At 50.4% G+C, this 20,931-nt stretch overlaps 1 protein-coding gene across 12 annotated transcripts in view; it reads right to left on the bottom strand.

The window, feature by feature from the left end:
• The window catches only part of LOC113800342 (serine-rich adhesin for platelets), a 631,319-nt gene that overhangs the window by 191,492 nt on the left and 418,896 nt on the right, over positions 1–20,931 (bottom strand). Inside the window, exon 2 of one of the 12 annotated variants that reach the window (XM_027351089.2) lies at positions 1,191–1,908. The exons of 10 other annotated variants lie outside the window; for them this stretch is intronic. In XM_027351089.2, the coding sequence (XP_027206890.2) occupies positions 1,191–1,396 (206 nt within the window). In that variant the 5' untranslated portion in view covers positions 1,397–1,908. The remainder of the gene's footprint in view (positions 1–1,190; positions 1,909–20,931) is intronic. One more of the 12 variants, XM_027351090.2, reaches the window with a different exon arrangement.

Below are 20,931 nucleotides of genomic sequence, written 5' to 3'. Positions count from 1 at the left end.
TTCAGGTGCCTCGTGTTACACATCAGTATTCCCGGGCTGGTCGCTTCTGGCCTGATTGCAGCTCGGCCGCCGAGGAAAAGATGTAGCCTTGGGTAATGAATGCATGGACGAGCCTGCCTGCCCCTCTCTCTCTCTCTCTCTCTCTCTCTCTCTCTCTCTCTCTCTCTCTCTCTCTCTCTCTCTCTCTCTCTCTCTCTCTCTCTCTCTCTCTCTCTCTCACACACACACACACACACACACACACACACACTCTCTCTCTCTCTCTCTCTCCTCTCACTCCCCTCTCCTCTCACTCCCCTCTCCTCTTTTATCACTCTCCTCTCACTCTCACTCTCGTCTCCTCTCACTCTCACTCTCACTCAATAAATCTTCCTTACCGGACCGACAGCTTGTGCATAAGGTGGCATATTCTTTGCCGCTTACTCACCTGCGGAGAGAAAGAAGGACAAAATTAGCACGATATCAGTAGAAATCACTCGAGTAAATATAATAATTACACAATACTACAGCAAAGTTGGTAATAGATAAAAGAGGAAGAGGAAGAGGAAAGGAAGAAAAGAAGAAGGAGGGGACAGAAGAAAAGGTGAAGGAGGAGGAAGTGGAGGACAAGAAGAAGGAGGAGGAAGAGGAAGCAGAGGAGGAGGAGGAATAGGAATAATATAATAATAATTATAATAATAATACCAGTATTAGGAAGAGGAGGAGGAGGAGAGAAAAAGATAATGATAATTAGTAGTTGTAGTAGCAATCATAGGTGGAGAGGAGGAGGAGAAGGAGGAGGAGAGGAGGAGAGGAGGGGGAGGAGGAGGAGAGGAGGGGGAGGAGGAAGAGAAGAGGAAAGGAGGAGGAGGAGGAATAGAAGAGATGAAGAAAATGAGGAGGAGGAGGAGAGCAGTAGTACCAGTAAGATGCGATGGAAGAGAACGAAAGAGAAAAAAAAGGAGAGACGGATGAGGAAAGATGTCGAAACAAATGAAGAGGAAACAATAATAGCAACAAGCAGAAAGAGGTGTGAATAACAAGCATGAGGAGAGAGAAAACACAGAAGGCGACGCTAATACAAATAGGAAAAAACAATAACAAGGAAACACGTAAAAAAATCTGCATCTTTGGAGGACACTTCAGAGAGAAAAACGCCTAAACTTTGCTTATGGATGCAAGGAGTAGAAAAGTTTGTGTCCGGCGCTCACCCTCTGCAGTGGACCACGTTTGTGTGGTACGGATTGTGGAGTCTGGGCTGCTGGTGCTGCTTGTCCTGCGGGTTGTAAAGGATGCCTTGCTTGCTGTGGTGCTTGTCGCCACAGTGTGAGCTGTGGTTGCGGGAATCATGGTGTTGCTTGTGTTTTTTGGCATTTTTGGGGCACTGGCATTTCGCATTCGAATGTTTATTTCCCATCTTCTATTACGTAATACCCATCTTCAGCAGGCACGTGTCCAGCAGGTCCGCAGGAGCAGGGCTGACTGCTCGGACCCCTTGCAACCATGCACGCTCGGCCTCCGCGACCTCGCCTTTCGTGTACTGTTCCAGTCTGTGATTTTACCTCCACATCCAATTTACAATGTTTGCCTTCACTGGCCGCTCGGACTCAGCCATCGCAGTTTATCGTCATTAAGGCTTTTCCTTTTTCCTCGATTTATTTTTTCAGAACGACTCATCTAAGAAAGGGCAATGAAAAAAATCACCAGCGCGCGATGAGTGTGAAATCAGCACATTCTGGGGGAGAGGAGGTCGTCCCTCAGCTCCTTCATGACTCTTGGCCTTTCAAAATTTTCCCGAAAACTTTCGCCGAAAAGTTGACGATGGATGAATGTTAGTGAATGGGAGAGAGGCAGGAGCATTATTCTGCCTTGGCTGGGCGCTTCCCGCAGCAAAACCGGCGCCTCGAGTGGTGGCGGAAGCTGTTGCACCTTGGGAGAGAAAGAAGAAAATCCCTGAGCATTCACACGTCACCGAATATCCGCCCTCCAGCCCCGCTCGGCCCGGTGTTGACTCGGCCATCGCGCAGCCACACGGGGTCTCGGCGCCGTCGGGAATGGACTGTCAATATTTGCATGGGTGGAGGTGCTCTGCTTTATGATTGACTGGCTAACTTTTGTGTGTAAAGGACACGGTGACGTTTCCCAGCGATAAAAAAGGTTAGTTCCGCGAACAAGAATATCGCCAAAGGTTAAGATAAATACTAACCAATATCATCTCTACGAAAGGTACGTGATATTCTTTTCCACTTCCATTTAATGAGAGGACTCAGCGTCCCGAGAAAGCGCACCACGCGAGCAAGGCCACGCCAGCACGACGGCGGCCGCGCTGACGCATCCCGCCCGTTTAGTGACACTCTGTATGCTACGAGGCACCGCGCCCTGCTGACGCCCGTGACGCCGCCCGCCCCCCCATCCAACCTTAATATGAAAGTCTGCTCAATTCCCTTCCGCCAATTTAGTCATGATGTTAGTATGCCCCTTTTGCCGCCCCGGCAGAAGGGGCATATTCCATTTGCATTTTCTAAGTCATCTAAAAATGTGAATTACTGGCAACGAACTCATAATTATTTCGCTGTATAGCATATGAATGTATATACATCCATATAGTGTATACATCCATACACACACACATACATACATGCATGCATCCTTACAATCATTATCACACACACACACACACACACACACACACACACACACACACACACACACACACACACACACACACACACACACACACACGTACACACACACACTTGCGCACACACAAAGAGAAGCCTGAAAAGTGGTAGTGCGTGGCATATAGACTTTGGAGTTAATGGGCGTGGCAGGAGAGAAGTTAACAGTGTGGGCGTGGTCTGGGAAGTCCGAAGAGAGTAAGCGTGGGCGGTTATCCACGGAGAAGATGGGCGTGGCGGCCGTTGGGTGAGGGAGCCACATGGGCAGTTTCGTCCTCGCGACAAGCTCCTACCCAAGATGTCCTATTAGGTGCTAGTGGCTGCTTCTCGCGTCCTATTAGGTGCTAGTGGCTGCGTTTCTAGTCCTATTAGGTGCTAGTGGCTGCGTTTCTAGTCCTATTAGGTGCTAGTGGCTGCGTTTCTAGTCCTATTAGGTGCTAGTGAATGTTTCACTAGTTCTATTAGGCCTAGATGCTAGTGGATGCTCCATTAGAAGATGCTTCACTAGTACTATTAGAAGCTAGTGGTTCCTTCTCTATTACTATTAGGTGGCAGTGGATGCTTGTCCTATTAGTTGCTAGTGGATGCATGTCTAGTCCAATTAGGTGCTAGTGGATGTCATCTGGTCCTACTAGATACAAGTGGGTGCCTTTTTAGTCCCATTAGTTGCTAGTAGATGCTTGTCTTGTCCTATTAGTGGATGCCTCTCTGATACTTTTAGATGCTAGTGGATGCCTGTCTAGTCCTCTTAGGTGCTAGTTGATGTCTCTCTAGTCCTAATTTATGCTAGTGGATGCCTGTCTAGTGCTAGTAGACACCAGTGAATGTCTGTCTAGTCCATTTGGAGCTAGTGGATGTCTCTCTAGTCCTAATTTATGCTAGTGGATGCCTGCCTAGTGCTAAGAGAGACCAGTGAATGTCTATCTAGTCCTTTTGGAGCTAGTGGATGCCTCTCTAGTCCTAATATATGCTAGTGGATGCCTGTCTAGTGCTAGTAGACACCAGTGAATGTCTATCTAGTCCTCTTGGTGCTAGTGGACGCCTCTCTAGTCCTAATTTATGCTAGCGGATGCCTGGCTAGTGCTAGTAGACACCAGTGAATGTCTGTCTAGTCCTCTTGGTGCTAGTGAACGCATCTCTAGTCCTAATTTATGCTAGTGGATGCCTGGCTAGTGCTAGTAGACACCAGTGAATGTCTGTCTAGTCCTCTTGGTGCTAGTGAACGCATCTCTAGTCCTAATTTATGCTAGCGGATGCCTGGCTAGTGCTAGTAGACACCAGTGAATGTCTGTCTAGTCCTCTTGGTGCTAGTGAACGCATCTCTAGTCCTAATTTATGCTAGTGGATGCCTGGCTAGTGCTAGTAGACACCAGTGAATGTCTATCTAGTCCTCTTGGTGCTAGTGGACGCCTCTCTAGTCCTATTAGATTCCGGAGAGTGCCTGCCCCGACCGGCCCAGAAGGCAGGTGAGAAAAGGAGAAAGCTTCATTGCATTAAGCTGATGGGGACATGGGATTTCCATGAAAAGTTTTCCCTCTCTCTCCCCCGCCACCCCAGGAGGCCCCGTGTCAGGAAACGCGGCAGAAAATATCTCGGCCCCAATTTAAAGTTCAGGAGTCAAGTTCATAATGAACTTCATTCAATTTCACAGAATACTCAAACACATGTATTTATTTATCATTTTGCCCTGCCGTGTTTGCAGTTCTTTTTCATACACCAAGGGAACTGGTACAAGGAAAAAACTACACCAGGCGTAAAGGTTTATTTAACACACTTGCTTTAGTTCGCTCAAACTGAACATTCGTTAAAGCTGTTCTATTCTAGAGTAAATCGACGAGGAAAACTTGACATATTTCGGAATTAATTAACATCAAATCTGGTCTATTCCAAACTGAAATTCCGTGATTATCATAATATCCTGTACTAGAATTATAACTAAATTTCAAACTGAAACCGACCTGTCCCTGAGCGATGCATTTAACGACAACACCGGTGTTCTGGTTAATTTTTCCAATCTTTTATTGTAACAGCAACAACAACAACAAAATGAATAACGAAACTTTGCACTCATTCCCCTAAGGTTCTGCTACAAAGAGTCATGGATAATAACAGTAACGACTTCATTTAAAGGGTTTATTCCCCCGTTCGGGTTTGTTTTATTGAACCTCGACGCCCGTCCCCGCTTCCCGCGCATCGCTTTCCTCTCCCTTCTCCTCTTTTCCGAACCAGCTGATCCGCTCACTCCGCCCGCTCCTTATTCCCCTCTATAACTTCACATTCAAACGCCCAAAAAGCGACACGGGAGTTATAATGCACGAAGTTAACCAATCCCACACTCCGTTTTTTTTTCTATCGAGTTGAACGGCAATATTCCTGGTGATTTATCGACATTAAAGTAGACATAGCACAAAGTGAATGCTAAACACGGGCCAGACACGCTCCTGCGCCATGGCCATCGCTGGCCTCCTCTTCACACGGAGCAGCGGCACGGTGCCGGTCCTGTGGGAGGCCCGTGGATGGAATTAGTCCGCGCGGAAGGATATAATTCATTTCACGCACGATTTCGTTAGTCCCGCTTCGTTAGAAAGTACGTAACGGGGGGACTGAGGTGGAGGCGGTGGTGGGAACTGAGGGGAGGGGGACGCCGCCCTTGCGCCGGTACTTTGTATGGCAGAGAAGTCCGTATCGCAGTAACTTAGTTTCCCGGGATCCGCGTCCGAAGAGCGGCCTCCCTCGTCACATTCCCGGCCCATTCATCCTCGTCCCACCGCGCGAGCTGCATTCTTCCGGATCTCCCTTTCAGCTCTTCGGCTTTTTCTCTCCGCGGTAAAGAACTTCCGAGGAGTGAAGAATACTCGCTAACAGCCCGAGTGTCCCCGAACAGAATCCCCTTATTGTTTTGGAAATGCTCCCTTCCGTTACACTTGCCAGGGCCACTGTTAAGTGTATTTGGATTCCTACACTTGGAACAAAGCACCAGAAGGCCGAGGTCTTGGATTCCTACACTTGGAACAAAGCACCAGAAGGCCGAGGTCTTGGATTCCTACACTTGGAACAAAGCACCAGAAGGCCGAGGTCTTGGATTCCTACACTTGGAACAAAGCACCAGAAGGCCGAGGTCTTGGATTCCTACACTTGGAACAAAGCACCAGAAGGCCGAGGTCTTGTCCCCACGCCCCGCCCCAAGACCCCGGCGGCCACAATGCTCTTCTTGACGAACGGCTGCTGGATCAGCGGGGATGGCTCGCACGCCGAGTATCAATAAGACAAGTTTTATAGGCACTACGGTGTGAATTTGATCTTTATTGCAGTGGTGAATATGAAACTAAAAGGCTGATTACGTCATAAGGGAAGAGCTAGGGCGGATATTGAAGCTTTGTGCGCCCCAAACAGACTTCTTACACACATAATATTCATACACGGATACATGTACGCACACGGACAGACTCACGCACACGGCACACACACACCAATGTATATGCGCGCGTGTGTATATATATAAATATATATGTGAATGTATATATTTACATATGTATAAATATAAACACACACACACACACACACACACACACACACACACACACACACACACACACACACACACACACACACACACACACACGCACACACAAAGGATGAACGAGATACCCCCGACGCCTGAGGGCTACACGCAGGTTCATTATGTATGGATCCGTTCACGGCATTATAGAAACTTTAGGATCGGCAATATGATTATGCCTCGCCAGCGCTGACGTCGGAGGAGCACGGGGCTAGGAGGAGGCGACGAGACACCGAGAGACGGGACGGGATCGGAGAGAATGGAGAGGAAAGCTGAAAGCTCAGGAGAAGCAACAAAAGGGAGGACGGAAAGACAAAGAGGATGACACGCAAGCAACAGGCCGGGAGAAGCACAGACATATGCAAAAATGCACATACATACACCCGCACGCAAGCCTATGTACACATATAGACAAAAACGGACACAGTTTCTTCTTGTATTTCAACGCTCTTGCCGCCCTGACAACAACAAGATAAGCAACAAAACGAACCCGCCCGGACGTGGAGCTCGACAACATTAATCAAGCATTCAGTGAGGGTCGGATGCTGATACTATCACTCCCAACACGAGGCAGAGCCACTAATGCAGGACTTGGTGGACAGTGCCACCTTGTGTGTCGGCGGCGGGAGGGGGGGGGGAGCGAGGGCGGGCGGGGGAATAGAGGATCCACTGCCAGTGGGGACTGCGGGCGCCGAGGGCAAAGGAGGCTAGAGAGTGAGGGAACAGAGGGTTGTGAGTGGGAAGAATGAAAGGGTGGACAGAGGAAACAGAGGGCTGTGAGGGTTAAAGTTGTAGGGCGTGGAGAGGGTGGCCGGTCCGAGGGCAGTCAAGGCGAAACAGATATGGCACAGGAGACAGGCTCGTGCTCTGAGGGCGTGACAAAGGGCGAAGGAAAGGGCCCCCTCGTGGCCAGGGCACCCTTGGGAGGCAAGGGGCGGCCAGAGAAGGTGTGCTGCGAGGAACGAGGAAGTGGAACGCCGGAAATGAGCGAAGCGCCGGGGAGCGGTTGGTAAAGAGCGAAAGCAAGGCGGTGCGGAGAAACACCGAGGAGCAGCTGCGATAAAACACACAGTATCCGAAAAGCCCAAAAGGAAAACTTACAACAACTTCAAAAGGCAAAAGATAACATCTCGCGGGGAGAAAGTCACGTCAACTTTCTAGCGGCAACGTTATCAGCCCAGCAGCGCTTCTGTATCCCAATCATCCCCTGAAATACTGGATTTCACAGCAGATCAGCTCTCGATTTCGCTACCTGGCCTACAGCTCATAAAACTCGCGAACGATACACGCTACAACTCCCAACATACGGTAATGTTTGCGAGAAAGTTCAAGCACAGCATTCGGTCCTCGGGCCACTGAGAGCTGGAACTTACTTTACAATTCTATCTCCGAGGAATCCAAGAAACTGATTTCACTCAACTCCCCCCCTCCCCTCCCCCCAACCCCCATCAACCACCCTCTTTCTCTCCGTTGCTTGATCCTTCTTCTTTCCTTCTTTCCTTTCTTCTATTCACGCTTCCTCTTTCGATTTGACACCCCCTTTTCTCCTTCGCACGGCGTTTATTCTTTTTCCTCTCTCACTCTTTTTTTCCCTTTTCCCTCTCTCTCTTTCAAATAAAAAACTGGCAAAGTAAGTAAAAGTCGAAGTGAGGTAAAAGTCGAAATGAAATTCAAGCAACGGAAGAACCTGAAAAAGAACCCTGGAAGTACGGACGCCAAGGATCGGGGAGGAAAAGGCGCGACTATGAATACACGAGAGATTTTTTTTTTTCCCAGGCAAGATGGAAGAAACAGAGGGAAGAGGAGCACGAAGGAGAAAAAAACGGTGGGAAGGGAGGATAAACAGTTGGAAGAAGGGAGAGGGGGAGGATAAACAGTTGGAAGAAGGGGAGGAGGAGGAGGAGGGAGGGGAAAGAGGGAGGGGAGGAGGAGTGGGACGGGGAGGGGGAGGAGGAGGAGGAGGAGGAAGGGTGGAGGAGGAGGTGGAGGAAGGAAGGGAGGAGGGGGAGGAGGGGAGGGAGGGGGAGGAGGCAGAGGAGGAGGAGGAGGAGGAGGAGGAGGAGGAGGAGGGAGGGAGACAGAGGAGGGGGAAGAAGGGAGGGAGGGGGGAAGGGGAGGAAGAAGAAAAAGAGGAAAAAAGAGGAGGAGGAGGAGAAGACGAAGAGGAAGAGGAGAAAGAAAAAGAAGGGGATGAGGAGGAGGGGGAGGAAGGGAAGATGGGGAAGAAAAAGAAAAGGAGTTGCCGGAGGAGGAAGGGAAGAAGGAGAAAGAACGGGAGAAGAAGGAAGGGATAAAACACCGAAATGAGAAGGGGGTCGGCAAAACGAGGTCCCGTGCACCTGAGTTACGAGTGCAAGGTTCCTCTTGGTCGAGTCATGAACCGGAAACGACATATCAAAGTCACTTTGCTCCTAAATCTTACAATGGAAGTCCATTTACTCTATCAAAGAGAGGCTCTGGGATCGAAAGTCATCTATACGGGCGGCCCGAAGTTCTGCGTGCGTGTGCGTGGGTGTGGGTGAGGGAGGGAGGGAGGGAGAGAAAAAAGACAGAGAAAGAAAGAAAGATAGAGAGAGAGATAAAGAGAGAATAGAGCTAAAGAGAGAGAGGGGGGGAGAGAAGGAGAGACAGTGAGAGGGGGAGGGGAAGGGAGAGAGAGGGAGAGGGGGAAGGGAAGGGGGGAGGGGGAGGGAGAGGAAAAGGGAAAGGGAAAGGGAGAGAGAGCGAGAGAGCGAGAGAAAGAACGAAAGAAAGAGAGAAAGAAAGAGACAGCGATTACGCGCCAAAATACAAACAACCAAACAAAAATAGAGAGAAGGAAAAGAAAAAAAGAAAAAAAGAAATAGGCGGGCCCTGAACCACTTTACAAGTTTACCCTCTAAAAATATTTCCCCTTAACGAGGTAGACGGACCTCGCCCGCTCCAGACAGCCTCAATCCATACGCTAACATCCTCCTCTCTTCTTCCACGATTTATCTCCTGTGCTCTTGAACAACGTCTTTATCATATTTTCTCATACACCAATTTACCGACATTTCTTATAAAGTTATTGAACCGCATTAGGTTTCCTCTAATACAAATTTAGCGATATTTTCAAAGTTACTTGGCATTAGAACTCAAACACACACACACACACACACACACACACACACACACACACACACACACACACACACACACACACACACTCACTCACTCACTCACTCACACACACACACACACACACACACACACACACACACACACACACACACTCACTCACTCACTCACTCACTCACTCACACACACACACACACACACACACACACACACACACACACACACACACACACACACACACACACTCACTCACTCACTCACTCACTCACTCACACACACACACACACACACACACACACACACACACACACACACACACACACACACACACACACACACACACACACGTACACATACAAAAAAAAAAAACGTTATGGAGCCAATTGCATGCATCGGCAAACCAGACAGGGGAAGAAGCTATCAAAAGAAAACTCCGTCCGGGGCGTGAGACTTAAAATAGTATTGCCCGAGCGAGTGGCGTGATAAGCCCGTGCTGAAGCGAAGGCGACGGAGGGAGGACACGCGGTTGTCAGACGGGACACAATGGGGTGGAAAGAGGGAAGGGGGGGAGGGGAGGGAGTGTCAGGGAGGGGGGAAGGGTTGTCGGGGAGAGGGGAAGGTGTCAGGGAGGGGGGGAAGGGATGTCAGGGATGGGGGAAGGGGGTGTCAGGGAGGGGGGAAGGATGATAGGAAAGTGGGATGTCAGGGAGGTGGGAGGGATGTCAGGATTGGGGGAGGGTGTCAGGGAAGGAGGTGGGAGGGTGTCAGGGGAAGGGGGGAAGGGATGCCAGGGAGGGGGGGAAGGGATATCAAGTAGGGGGAAAGGGGTCAAGGAGGGGGGGAAGAATATCATGGAGGGGACGAAATGGCGGATAGGAAGGACGCACTGCCGGGAGGAAACACATTCGGCTGCCACGGAGGAACCTTCTTACCGGGCCGACACGGGGACGACCCTCAAAGACGAGCCCGAGGAGCAGCACGTAGGTACAAAATACATCCCTCTGTCAGTACACAGTCTCGCGTGGGGACAGTGCTAGTTTAAAGGGCCGCGAAATACACTTCAATAGACCCCATGCAGGTAAGGACCTCAACCCCCATCATATACAACATGAAACTGTCAACTTTACAACTTTTGCTGAAAAGTAACTAACTCTGTGTGTGTGTGTGTGTGTGTGTGTGTGTGTGTGTGTGTGTGTGTGTGTGTGTGTGTGTGTGTGTGTGTGTGTGTGTGTGTGTGTGTGTGTGTGTGTGTGTGTGCGTGTGCGTGTGCGTGTGCGTGTGCGTGTGCGTGTGCGTGTGCGTGTGCGTGTGCGAGCGTGCGTGGGTGTGCATGAGAGGGCGCGCACGAATGTGACAAAAAAAATGAAAAAAAATCAGAATCGAGTATCAGCCGAAACAAGTGTCTCGAGCGCACTTAAACCCTGGGAAATTACAGCTATTTACTTTAATGATGATATCTATCAGTTGCGGCACAAGGGCGGAGATATGACGCCCATGTCCTTCTTATGTTTTCGCCCCCCCCCACCATATCCCTCCCCATAATTTTCCTCCTTTCACTGTATTCCCTTTTGTACTTGGATTTTTTCTTAGTTCCTTCCTACCATTTGCGTTTCTATATCTCAGGATGTTTAATCGGCGGCAGACCATATTTCTCTCTCTCTCTCTCTCTCTCTCTCTCTCTCTCTCTCTCTCTCTCTCTCTCTCTCTCTCTCTTCTCTTTCTCTTCTTTCTTTCTCTTTCTCTTTCTCTTTCTCTTTCTCTTTCTCTTTCTCTTTCTCTTTCTCACACACACACACACACACACACACACACACACACACACACACACACACACACACACACACACACACACACACACACACACACACACACACACACACACAAATATCGGTGTGTGTATTTTCCTATCTTGACAAAAAAAAAAAAAAAAAAAAAAAAAATGTCACCAGCAGTAGAACGAATCCCACTCTCTCAGCAGAACCGTCGGACGACACAACCCCCCCCCCCCCAAAAAAAAAAAACAAAAAAAAGAAGCAAAACCGAAGCGCGACGCCGAAAAAATCCGGACGGAGGAAGATGCCCCCCGGACGCCTGCAACGGCCGCTCATTCAGCACATTCCCCGCAAACGATTGAAATGAAGCCGAGGAAGCCCAGGCGGTGAGCAGAGGCTTGGAGGGCGACGGGGCGAAGGACGGAGAGAGAGACGAAGGACAGAGAGAGAGCAGCAACGGGGCAAGGAGAATGCATGGAGAGAGGCAGTTGGAAGGTGAGATACAGAGAGGGGAGGATAAAGAGTGGAGGGGGAAAGGGAGAAAAGAGAGAGGGGGGGTTAGGAAGGAAGGGGAGGAGGGGAGGGAGGGAGGGAGGGAGGGAGGGAGAGGAGAGGAGAGGGAGAGGAGAGGAGAGGAGGGAGAGGAGAGGGAGAGGAGAGGAGAGGGAGAGGAGAGGAGAGGAAGAGGGAGAGGAGAGAGGAGAGAGAGAGAGAGAGAGAGAGAGAGAGAGAGAGAGAGAGAGAGAGAGAGAGAGAGAGAGAGGCTCTTGAACGGGAACCTGCCGTCTCCTGTCGCTCCATGCGAACGCGTGGCCCTCCCTCGCCCTTGCGTTCTGTCCGCGGCCATTTAGCCTCCCTATTTCCCGCCGAACTCCTCTCGGCCACACTCTCGACGCCAGCTCATAAAAGGACCCCGCGCCCTGCTTCCCGGCCGCCCATTAGCCCGCCACCCATCATGACGGGCCGCCGGCGGGACGTAACTCCGGCCAGGTGTCAAATACGAGGCCGTTAAGTGCTTCGCGCGGGGCCATCCACGAGCGTCGCGAGGTATGTATATTAAAATTTATGCGGCGATAAGCGAGAGGACCGGCCAATTTCCTGACATCCTCGGGGGGAACGGAACCCTCATCCCGTATAAATCATTGAGTGTTTCAGTCATTCTCGAGTCGCTTTTAGTTTGTGATTCATATTAATAATGCTATCACGCAACCACTGCTGAGCCCCGATCTTGCAAGCGCCAATTATTCATCTTTCGGGCAATAAAACAACGAAACCCTAACTTCTACTTTATATCACCCTGTCTGGACCAAGACCTTTCACGCGAATCAGCCCGGCATTTTTTTCAATATCTGTCCATAAATCCTCCATACTCCTAGCGTGAAGCCTCATTAATAACCAAAGAGCATAAACACACTGCCGAGACACCGAGCACGGAAGCAGCGCCTCAGTGCACGCCGACAAAAGCCAATTCCTCTTCCCTCTGATCAGCACGCGAATAATTTCACCATAAAGCCAAGTCTCGGCCGCACGTCGTCCTGCGACCCGGCCACCCCGACGCAAGGCACTCCAATACCAGGAAGACGTCTCGAGAGCTCCTTGACAGAGGACGCAGCCCCCTGCCGCCCCGCCCCGGGCGACTCCTCGGCTTGACAGGTGAGCTCGAGGGCGCGGCCGAGGAAGCCCCCCAGGCCGAGCTCGGAAATGTTTACTCTCTCCCACCTGCTTCAGAAAAGTTTATGTCCTCGCAATTCACGCCACATGTTTGCTTCCTCTAGCAGGTTTATCTCCGAAACCGGGGTTGGGAAAAACAACATAGAAGGAGCACATCTCGGAAAAAAATATTAACGACATGATGTATGGACACCCCCCCCCCTCCTCCTTCCTTTCACATCTTCCTCTTTCCCCCTACCCTTCTCTCTCTCTCTCTATCTCCCTCTCTCTCTCTCTTACTCTCTCTCTCTCTCTCTCTCTCTCTATCTCTCTCTCTCTCTCTCTCTCCTTCTATTCTGTCTCTCTCTCTCCTTCTATTCTCTCTCTCTGTTCCTCTCCTTCTATTCTCTCTCTCTCCTTCTATTCTCTCTCTCTCTCTCTCTCTCCTTCTATTCCCTCTCTCCTCCTTCTATTCTCTCTCTCTCTCTCCTCTATTCTCTCTCTCTCTCCTTCTATTCTCTTTCTCTCTTTCTATTCTCTTATATCTCTCTCTCTATTCTCTCTCTTTCTCTCTCCTTCTATTCTCTCTCTCTGGCTCTCTCCTTCTCTGCTGTTTCTCTCTCTCTGCTCTCTCATTCTCCTTCTGTGGTTATTCTCTCTCTCTCTCTCCTTCTCTATTCTCTCTCTCTCCTTCTATGCTCTCTCTCTCTATCCTTCCTTCCTCTCTCTCTTTCCTTCCTTCCTCTCTCTTTCCTCCCTTTCTTCCTCCCTCCCTCCGCTCCCTCCTGCTCTCCTTCCCTCTTCCTCCCTCCCTCCCTCTCTCCATTTCTTTTTCCCTCCCCTCTCCATTTCTTTTTTTCCCTCCTTCTCCCCCTCTACCTCTCCCTCCCTCTCTCCCTCCCTCCCTCCCTCCCTCCCCCTCTCCTTCCCTCTCTCCCTCCTCTCCATTTCTTTTTTCCCTCCTTCTCCCCCTCTACCTCTCCCTCCCTCTCTCCCTCACTCGCTCTCAAATAAAATATGACGTCAATTAGTTTTTGTATCGAGGTTACTTCATTATACGATCAAAGGATTAACAACTAAACTGATTTATAGTTGTCGGACTAAATTGAAATCTACTTTAAAATATTACTATTTCAAATTTCAAGGTAACAGGACGTGTGTCAGGCGACCAACACTGACAATGCCTCAAATTTATCAAAAGCCATAAAATTAAAGACACAAATGAACAAATTATTAGATAAAATGGTAGTGTTGCTGGTGCTGGTGCTCGCTCTCTCTCTCTCTCTCTCTCTCTCTCTCTCTCTCTCTCTCTCTCTCTCTCTCTCTCTCTCTCTCTCTCTCTTTCTCTTTCTCTCTCTCTCTCTCCCTTCTCTCTCTCTCTCTCTCTCTCTCTCTCTCTCTCTCTCTCTCTCTCTCCCTTCTCTCTCTCTCTCTCTCTCCGTCTCTCTCTCTCTCTCTCTCTCTCTCTCTCTCTCTCTCTCTCTCTCTCTCTCTCTCTCTCTCTCTCTCTATCTATCTATCTATTCTGTCTCTATCTATCTATCTATCTATCTCTATCTCTTCTCTCTATTCTTTCTCGTCTCCTCTCTCTCCGTCTCTCTCTCTCCGTCTCTCTCTCTCCGTCTCTTTCCTCTCTCTCTCTCGTCTCTCTCTCTCTCTCTCTCTCTCTCTCTCTCTCTCTCTCTCTCTCTCTCTCTCTCTCTCTCTCTCTCTCTCTCTCTCTCTTTAATACCCCACATTATCACTGTCACCTCACCCTCTGAATACTTTAAAACTATGGACAAAATTCCTCTGCCCATGCTAACTCGCACGCGTGTAAAAAAAAAAAAAAAAAAAAAAAAAAAAGAGAGGATAATACATGCATATGTATGCACCTAAGCGCCCCCAATGGCACATCCCCGCGCCCATCCAGCCGAGGCCCCCGCCCCCTCGTCTGGCCCTCCTGGATAAGGTGTTCCCAGTGCCAACCCGCCTTCGCCGCAGCCTCACTCCCGCGGACGCTCCCTATGCTACTGATAATGAAATCCGATGATATAAATCAATACCAGCTTGACAGCGGCATACAACCCACACACGGCGTAGGGGGGAGGAGGGGAGGGAGGAGGGGGGGAGGGGCACCGGAGACACTTGTCACTCGTCACTCTTAGACAGTCGCATCTGGGGAGCATCCTCCACCTCCTTCGTGCTTCCTCCGGGAATCCTACCGCCTATCCCTTCCACGGACTCTCGCCCATGCCCTTTACATCGCCATCCCTCCCACGCCCACACTAGTTGCCCGTCCCCAAACGCCCCCGCCCCCCCCCCCTTGCGAAGGAAGGGAACGAGCAGAGGCATGTCTCCGAGATGGTGCCAAGGACGAGGCGCCGGGAGACACTGGCGATGCCAAGCGGCGGCGGCGGAGGTGTGAAATATACCTCAATCTCTTTGGCGGTCAGAGGTAAGCGCTTCCCGTCAGCAGGCATAACTCCATCTTCCCAGTTCCGTCATATCTCCCCTGCCTTCGCGCTTCGGAAGGGCGGGACTGCACGAAGAGGGAGAAGGCGTCGCGGAGAGAAAGGGAAATCAATCGGCCGTAGAGCGGGGGATTCGCGAAGCACCGCCGTCGGTCCCTCACCAAAGAGCGCGGACAGCTACGGCGCTACCACGGTCCGCATCGACAAACAGCGCACCCGACTGCTACAGCGGCCCGACATCAGCAATTTTGTATTATGCAAATGTCAGCCTCGCCCGGATTTGAAAATTCACACAGAATTCAACACTGTAAAGAATTCTACATCAGTCACAACGTGGAATAATAAAAAGGGATATTTGCATACAGAACGCTCTTATTATGCATGTACGACCACGTCTACTTCACCCATAAGCTCTCTAAACGTAAACCGTCATCAATCCATTGCAGCGGAAATGCTACGAACCCCAAACGCTGGGACAGATTCTCCCTTCCCCGGAAACTCAGAAGGATTCGCAGGGGTCAGGGAGGTCACGGGCAGCGGTGTGACGAGGCGCGGGGGTGGGGGTGGGGGAGGGGGGGAGGTCGGCACGAAGGATTCCTTAATCCTGGCGCACAGGGATGGATCCAACTTAAAGAAGACAGAGAAAAGTGAGCTAGAGAGCGAGAGTGGCACGATCAGATATACGGCAGAGAGCCCGATTCGCAAGTCTGTGTCAATACACTTTTCCATTACTTAACTTATTTTATTTTATTTTATTTTATTTTATTTAATTCCCTTGCTTATTTAACTTATTTAATGGATACACAGTAGCAGCTACAATTCCAGATTTTTCGCTCAATTTAGCTTAGTCGTTTCTTTGTCACTATGACTACCTGTTCACACTTAGACAGTTTTGGACAAATTTGATTTGTAAACTTAACACATCATATATCATTACAAATTTAATAGATAAGATGATCACCTTCTATCGAATCAACCAGAACAAAACAACTTCACATCTCTATTTATCATATTTTAGAAGGCCTGGAGAGGTGTAGTATATGACACGCTGGTATGCAATTCGCTTATATACCTCACTGTTATGAAGTTTAATATTGAAACGTGGGCGAAAAACCCGTAGAGTTATAGGAATTATTCGTGTGTAATAGCGGCCAAGGAGACGGCCAGAAGTAGATACGAATACTACAAAATACGAAAGTAAATGTGATAAACGATAAAGATTGCATTTAAGAAAAATAACTATACTGCTAGTCAATATACAAACATGGTTTGGACCAATATATGATTATATATCGAACTGTTCTTACATGTGATGATTTTCTGTCATAAATGTCATAAATACTTTCTAAAATTCCAGCCTTAAGACCCGTTTCATTCAATATCCGGATGAAAAAATATCCTTGGAACACCAGCTGCAGCTTGGCACGTGTTCAGCCAACTGTACGTAAACAACTTCCAAGATTATATGAATGGATCGCGGACGTAATCTGCGAATTTCCTTCCGATGCCAATAATAATATTGCCATTACTACTTCTACGATTTATTCTTCTGCTACTAAATAATGATGATGATGATAATGATAATAAAAACAATGATAACATTAACAATAATAATAATAATAATAACAATAATAATAATAATAATAATAATAACAATAATAATAATAATAATAATAATAATAATAATAATAATAATAATAATAATAATAATAATAATAATAATAATAATAATAATAATAATAATAATAATAATAATAATAATAATAATAATAACAACAACAACAATAATAATAATAATAATGAAAGTAAGGACTATAATAATGAGAAGAAAAGGAAAGTGAAGAAGAAAAAAAAAATAAAAAGAAAAAAAATAACAACAAAACAATAACAATAATAAAACACAACTACAACTAATAACGATCCCAATAACAACAACCACCGAGCAAAGCCCATCCTTCGCCCGGCCTAACATTCGATACGGCGAGCGTGACGTCACACTAATCGGGGCCGAAGTTCCCGCCTGCTCCTCCCTCCTCCTCCTCCCGCCTCGGCCGCGTCGGCATGAGCGCCTCGCCCGGGCATGGAACACGAAATCTGAGCGCCTCGCCCGGGCATGGAACACGAAATCTGAGCGCCTCGCCCGGGCATGGAACACGAAATCTGAGCGCACCGCTGGACGCTGAACACGAAATCCAGACGCGCCTTCGCTGAGCATGGAACACGAAATCTGAGCGCCTCGCCCGGGCATGGAACACGAAATCTGAGCGCCACGCCCGGGCATGGAACACGAAATCTGAGCGCCTCGCCCGGGCATGGAACACGAAATCTGAGCGCCACGCCCGGGCATGGAACACGAAATCTGAGCGCCTCGCCCGGGCATGGAACACGAAATCTGAGCGCCTCGCCCGGGCATGGGACACGAAATCTGGAGCGCCTCGCCCGGGCATGGAACACGAAATCTGGAGCGCCTCGCCCGGGCATGGAACACGAAATCTGAGCGCCTCGCCCGGGCATGGAACAGCTGAACGGTGGCCCTGCCTTTCCTTGGGCATGGAACCTGAAACTCTGGAGCGCCTTCGCCCGGGCATGGAACACGAAATCTGGAGCGCCTCGCCCGGGCATGGAACACTGAAATCTGGAGAAGCGCCCTCGCCCGGGCATGGAACACGAAATTCAAGGCGCCTCGCCCGGGCATGGAACTACGAAAATCTGGAGCGCCGCGCCCTGGCATGGAACACGAAATCTGAGCGCCTCGCCCGGGCATGGAACACGAAAGGCGTGGAATATGAAATCTGTTGCCTTGACTGGGCATGGAACACGAATCTGAGCGCCTCTTGGCGCATGGAACATGAAGATCTCGCGCCCTCGCCCGGGCATGGAACACGAAATCTGGAGCGCCTCGCCTGGGCATGGAACACGAAATCTGGAGCGCCACGCCCGGGCATGGAACACGAAATCTGGAGCGCCTCGCCCGGGCATGGAACACGAGAAATCTGAGCGCCTCGCCCGGGCATGGAACACGAAATCTGAGCGCCTCGCCCGGGCATGGAACACGAAATCTGAGCGCCTCGCCCGGGCATGCAATACGAAATCTGAGCGCCTCGCCCGGGCATGGAACACGAAATCTGAGCGCCTCGCCCGGGCATGCAATACGAAATCTGAGCGCCTCGCCCGGGCATGGAACACGAAATCTGAGCGCCTCGCCCGGGCATGGAACACGAAATCTGAGCGCCTCGCCCGGGCATGGAACACGAAATCTGAGCGCCTCGCCCGGGCATGGAACACGAAATCTGAGCGCCTCGCCCGGGCATGGAACACGAAATCTGAGCGCCTCGCCCGGGCATGGAACACGAAATCTGAGCGCCTCGCCCGGGCATGGAACACGAAATCTGAGCGCCTCGCCCGGGCGCCCGGGCATGGAACACGAAATCTGAGCGCCTCGGCCTTCTTTGGACATGGACCACGAAATCGGAACGCTTCTCCCGCATGGAAACATGAATTGAGCGCACGAAATCTGAGCGCCTCAGCCGGGCAAGGCTGGAACACGAAATCTGGCCTTCTCGCCGAGCGCATGGAACACGAAATCTGAGCGCCTCGCCCGGGCATGGAACACGAAATCTGAGCGCCTCGCCCGGGCATGGGACACGAAATCTGAGCGCCTCGCCCGGGCATGGGACACGAAATCTGAGCGCCTCGCCCGGGCATGGGACACGAAATCTGAGCGCCACGCCCGGGCATGGAACACGAAATCTGAGCGCCACGCCCGGGCATGGAACACGAAATCTGAGCGCCTCGCCCGGGCATGGAATACCTGAAAACCTCTGGAGCGCCTCTCGCCCGGGCATGGAACACGAAATCTGAGCGCCTCGCCCGGGCATGGAACACGAAATCTGAGCGCCTCGCCCGGGCATGGAACACGAAATCTGAGCGCCTCGCCCGGGCATGGAACACGAAATCTGAGCGCCTCGCCCGGGCATGGAACACGAAATCTGAGCGCCTCGCCCGGGCATGGAACACGAAATCTGAGCGCCTCGCCCGGGCATGCAATACGAAATCTGAGCGCCTCGCCCGGGCATGGAACACGAAATCTGAGCGCCTCGCCCGGGCATGGAACACGAAATCTGAGCGCCGAGATACCGCAAGACCTGCACGTCGGAGCGGCTGAACGTTGCAACGACGAACGCTGCCAGGGCGCCGCTCCCTCGCCTACCGCGGGGTTTCCTCTCACGGGAGGCGAGGCTGACGCTAATGACGGCGTTAACCCCCCCCCACCCCCCCGCCATATCGCGTGGCTTCCAAGGGCAGGGACTATTTGCACTGCGGGGAGCCAGGAAATGGGATTAGGAGCCGATAAAACGCCCAATCGACCCTTTCTTCCCGCTAGATCACGTTCTCGGGTTATTAGTGCGGTCGTGATAAACGTATTTACAGGCTTTCTACCATTCGGGAGAAAATCAGACCAACGATTGTGCTATTTACGTCACGCCCGACCGAGTATTCCCCGTCGTGCCTCTTCCAGTTTATATAATTCAGTCAGTCTGGCTGTAACTTCCTTTGAAAGACGTTATGTAATTTACCCTCCTCTCTGTCTGTCTGTCTGTCTGTCGTGTCTGTCTATCTCTCTCTTACAGACACACACACGCACGCGCGTTCTCAGAGCGTACAACTGCAAATCTAATCACACTAATACTATTCTTCTATTAGCATAAAATGCCACGCCCAACAATACCCATACAACAACGCAGTCAGTCGGGAGACGAGATGCTACGACGGGGATCTTATAAGCGGATCCGTGAAGCGGCCATTAGTCACTCTAACTAAACAGGCGTCGAGTAGAAAAACATCTTCACGGCCGTCCTGGGTTGCTGGAGAGCCGAGCTTGAAGCGGAAGGACAGTATATCACAGGAGTCCGCTGCGCTACTGCCATGAGGAAAAAAAAACAAACTAAGTGGGCTTGCTCGACCAACATGTCTCAGACAAGGGCTGCAGGCTTTAATGGTGAATGGGAAAGCCATGAGCCGGGAGACGGTGAAGTATGGGGGGAGGGGAATTGAGGGAAGAAAGATGTGCGAGCAGAAGGTAAGATAGGATCGAGATGGAAGGTGGGAGTATAAATGGAGGGAAAGAGAAAGAGAGAAAGAAAGAGAATGGGAAAGAAAGAAAGAGAGAGGGAGAGAGAGAGAGGGAGAGAGAGAGAGAGAGAGAGAGAGAGAGAGAGAGAGAGAGAGAGAGGGAGGGAGTGGAGAGAGAGAGGGAGGGGAGGGAGGGAGGGAGGGAGTGGGGTGGAGAGAGAGAGAGAGGGAGAGAGAGAGAGAGAGAGAGTGGGGGGAGAGAGAGAGAGGGAGGGAGGGAGGGAGGGAGGGAGAGAGAGAGGGAGGGAGGGAGAGGAGGGAGAGAGAGAGAGAGAGAGAGAGAGAGAGAGAGAGAGAGAGAGAGAGAGAGAGAGAGAGAGAGAGAGAGAGAGAGAGAGAGAGACACACAGAGAGAGAGGGAGGGGGGTGGAGTGAGTGAGTGAGTGAGTGAGTGAGTGAGTGAGTGAGTGAGAGAGAGAGATGATGAAAAAAAAGATAGCGACGTTCGCAGAGAGCTGAGATTGGCCGCGAGTCGTGAGGTAAGAAGCTAAGAAAGTGTGTGTCAAAGAATACGTGGTAAAAAGGCGGCCAGTGTGGGGAAGGTCGAAGATTTACCGAGAGAAGTTTGGAGTTTGTTGCAAAGGACGGAGCAAACGTTTAGCTGGCCC

This window comes from Penaeus vannamei, chromosome 18 (assembly GCF_042767895.1).
Source record: "Penaeus vannamei isolate JL-2024 chromosome 18, ASM4276789v1, whole genome shotgun sequence".
In the NCBI taxonomy this organism is placed as follows: Eukaryota; Metazoa; Arthropoda; class Malacostraca; order Decapoda; family Penaeidae; genus Penaeus; species Penaeus vannamei.
Note: the sequence above shows the minus strand (reverse complement) of the source record. Positions and strands in the feature narration are given on the sequence as shown.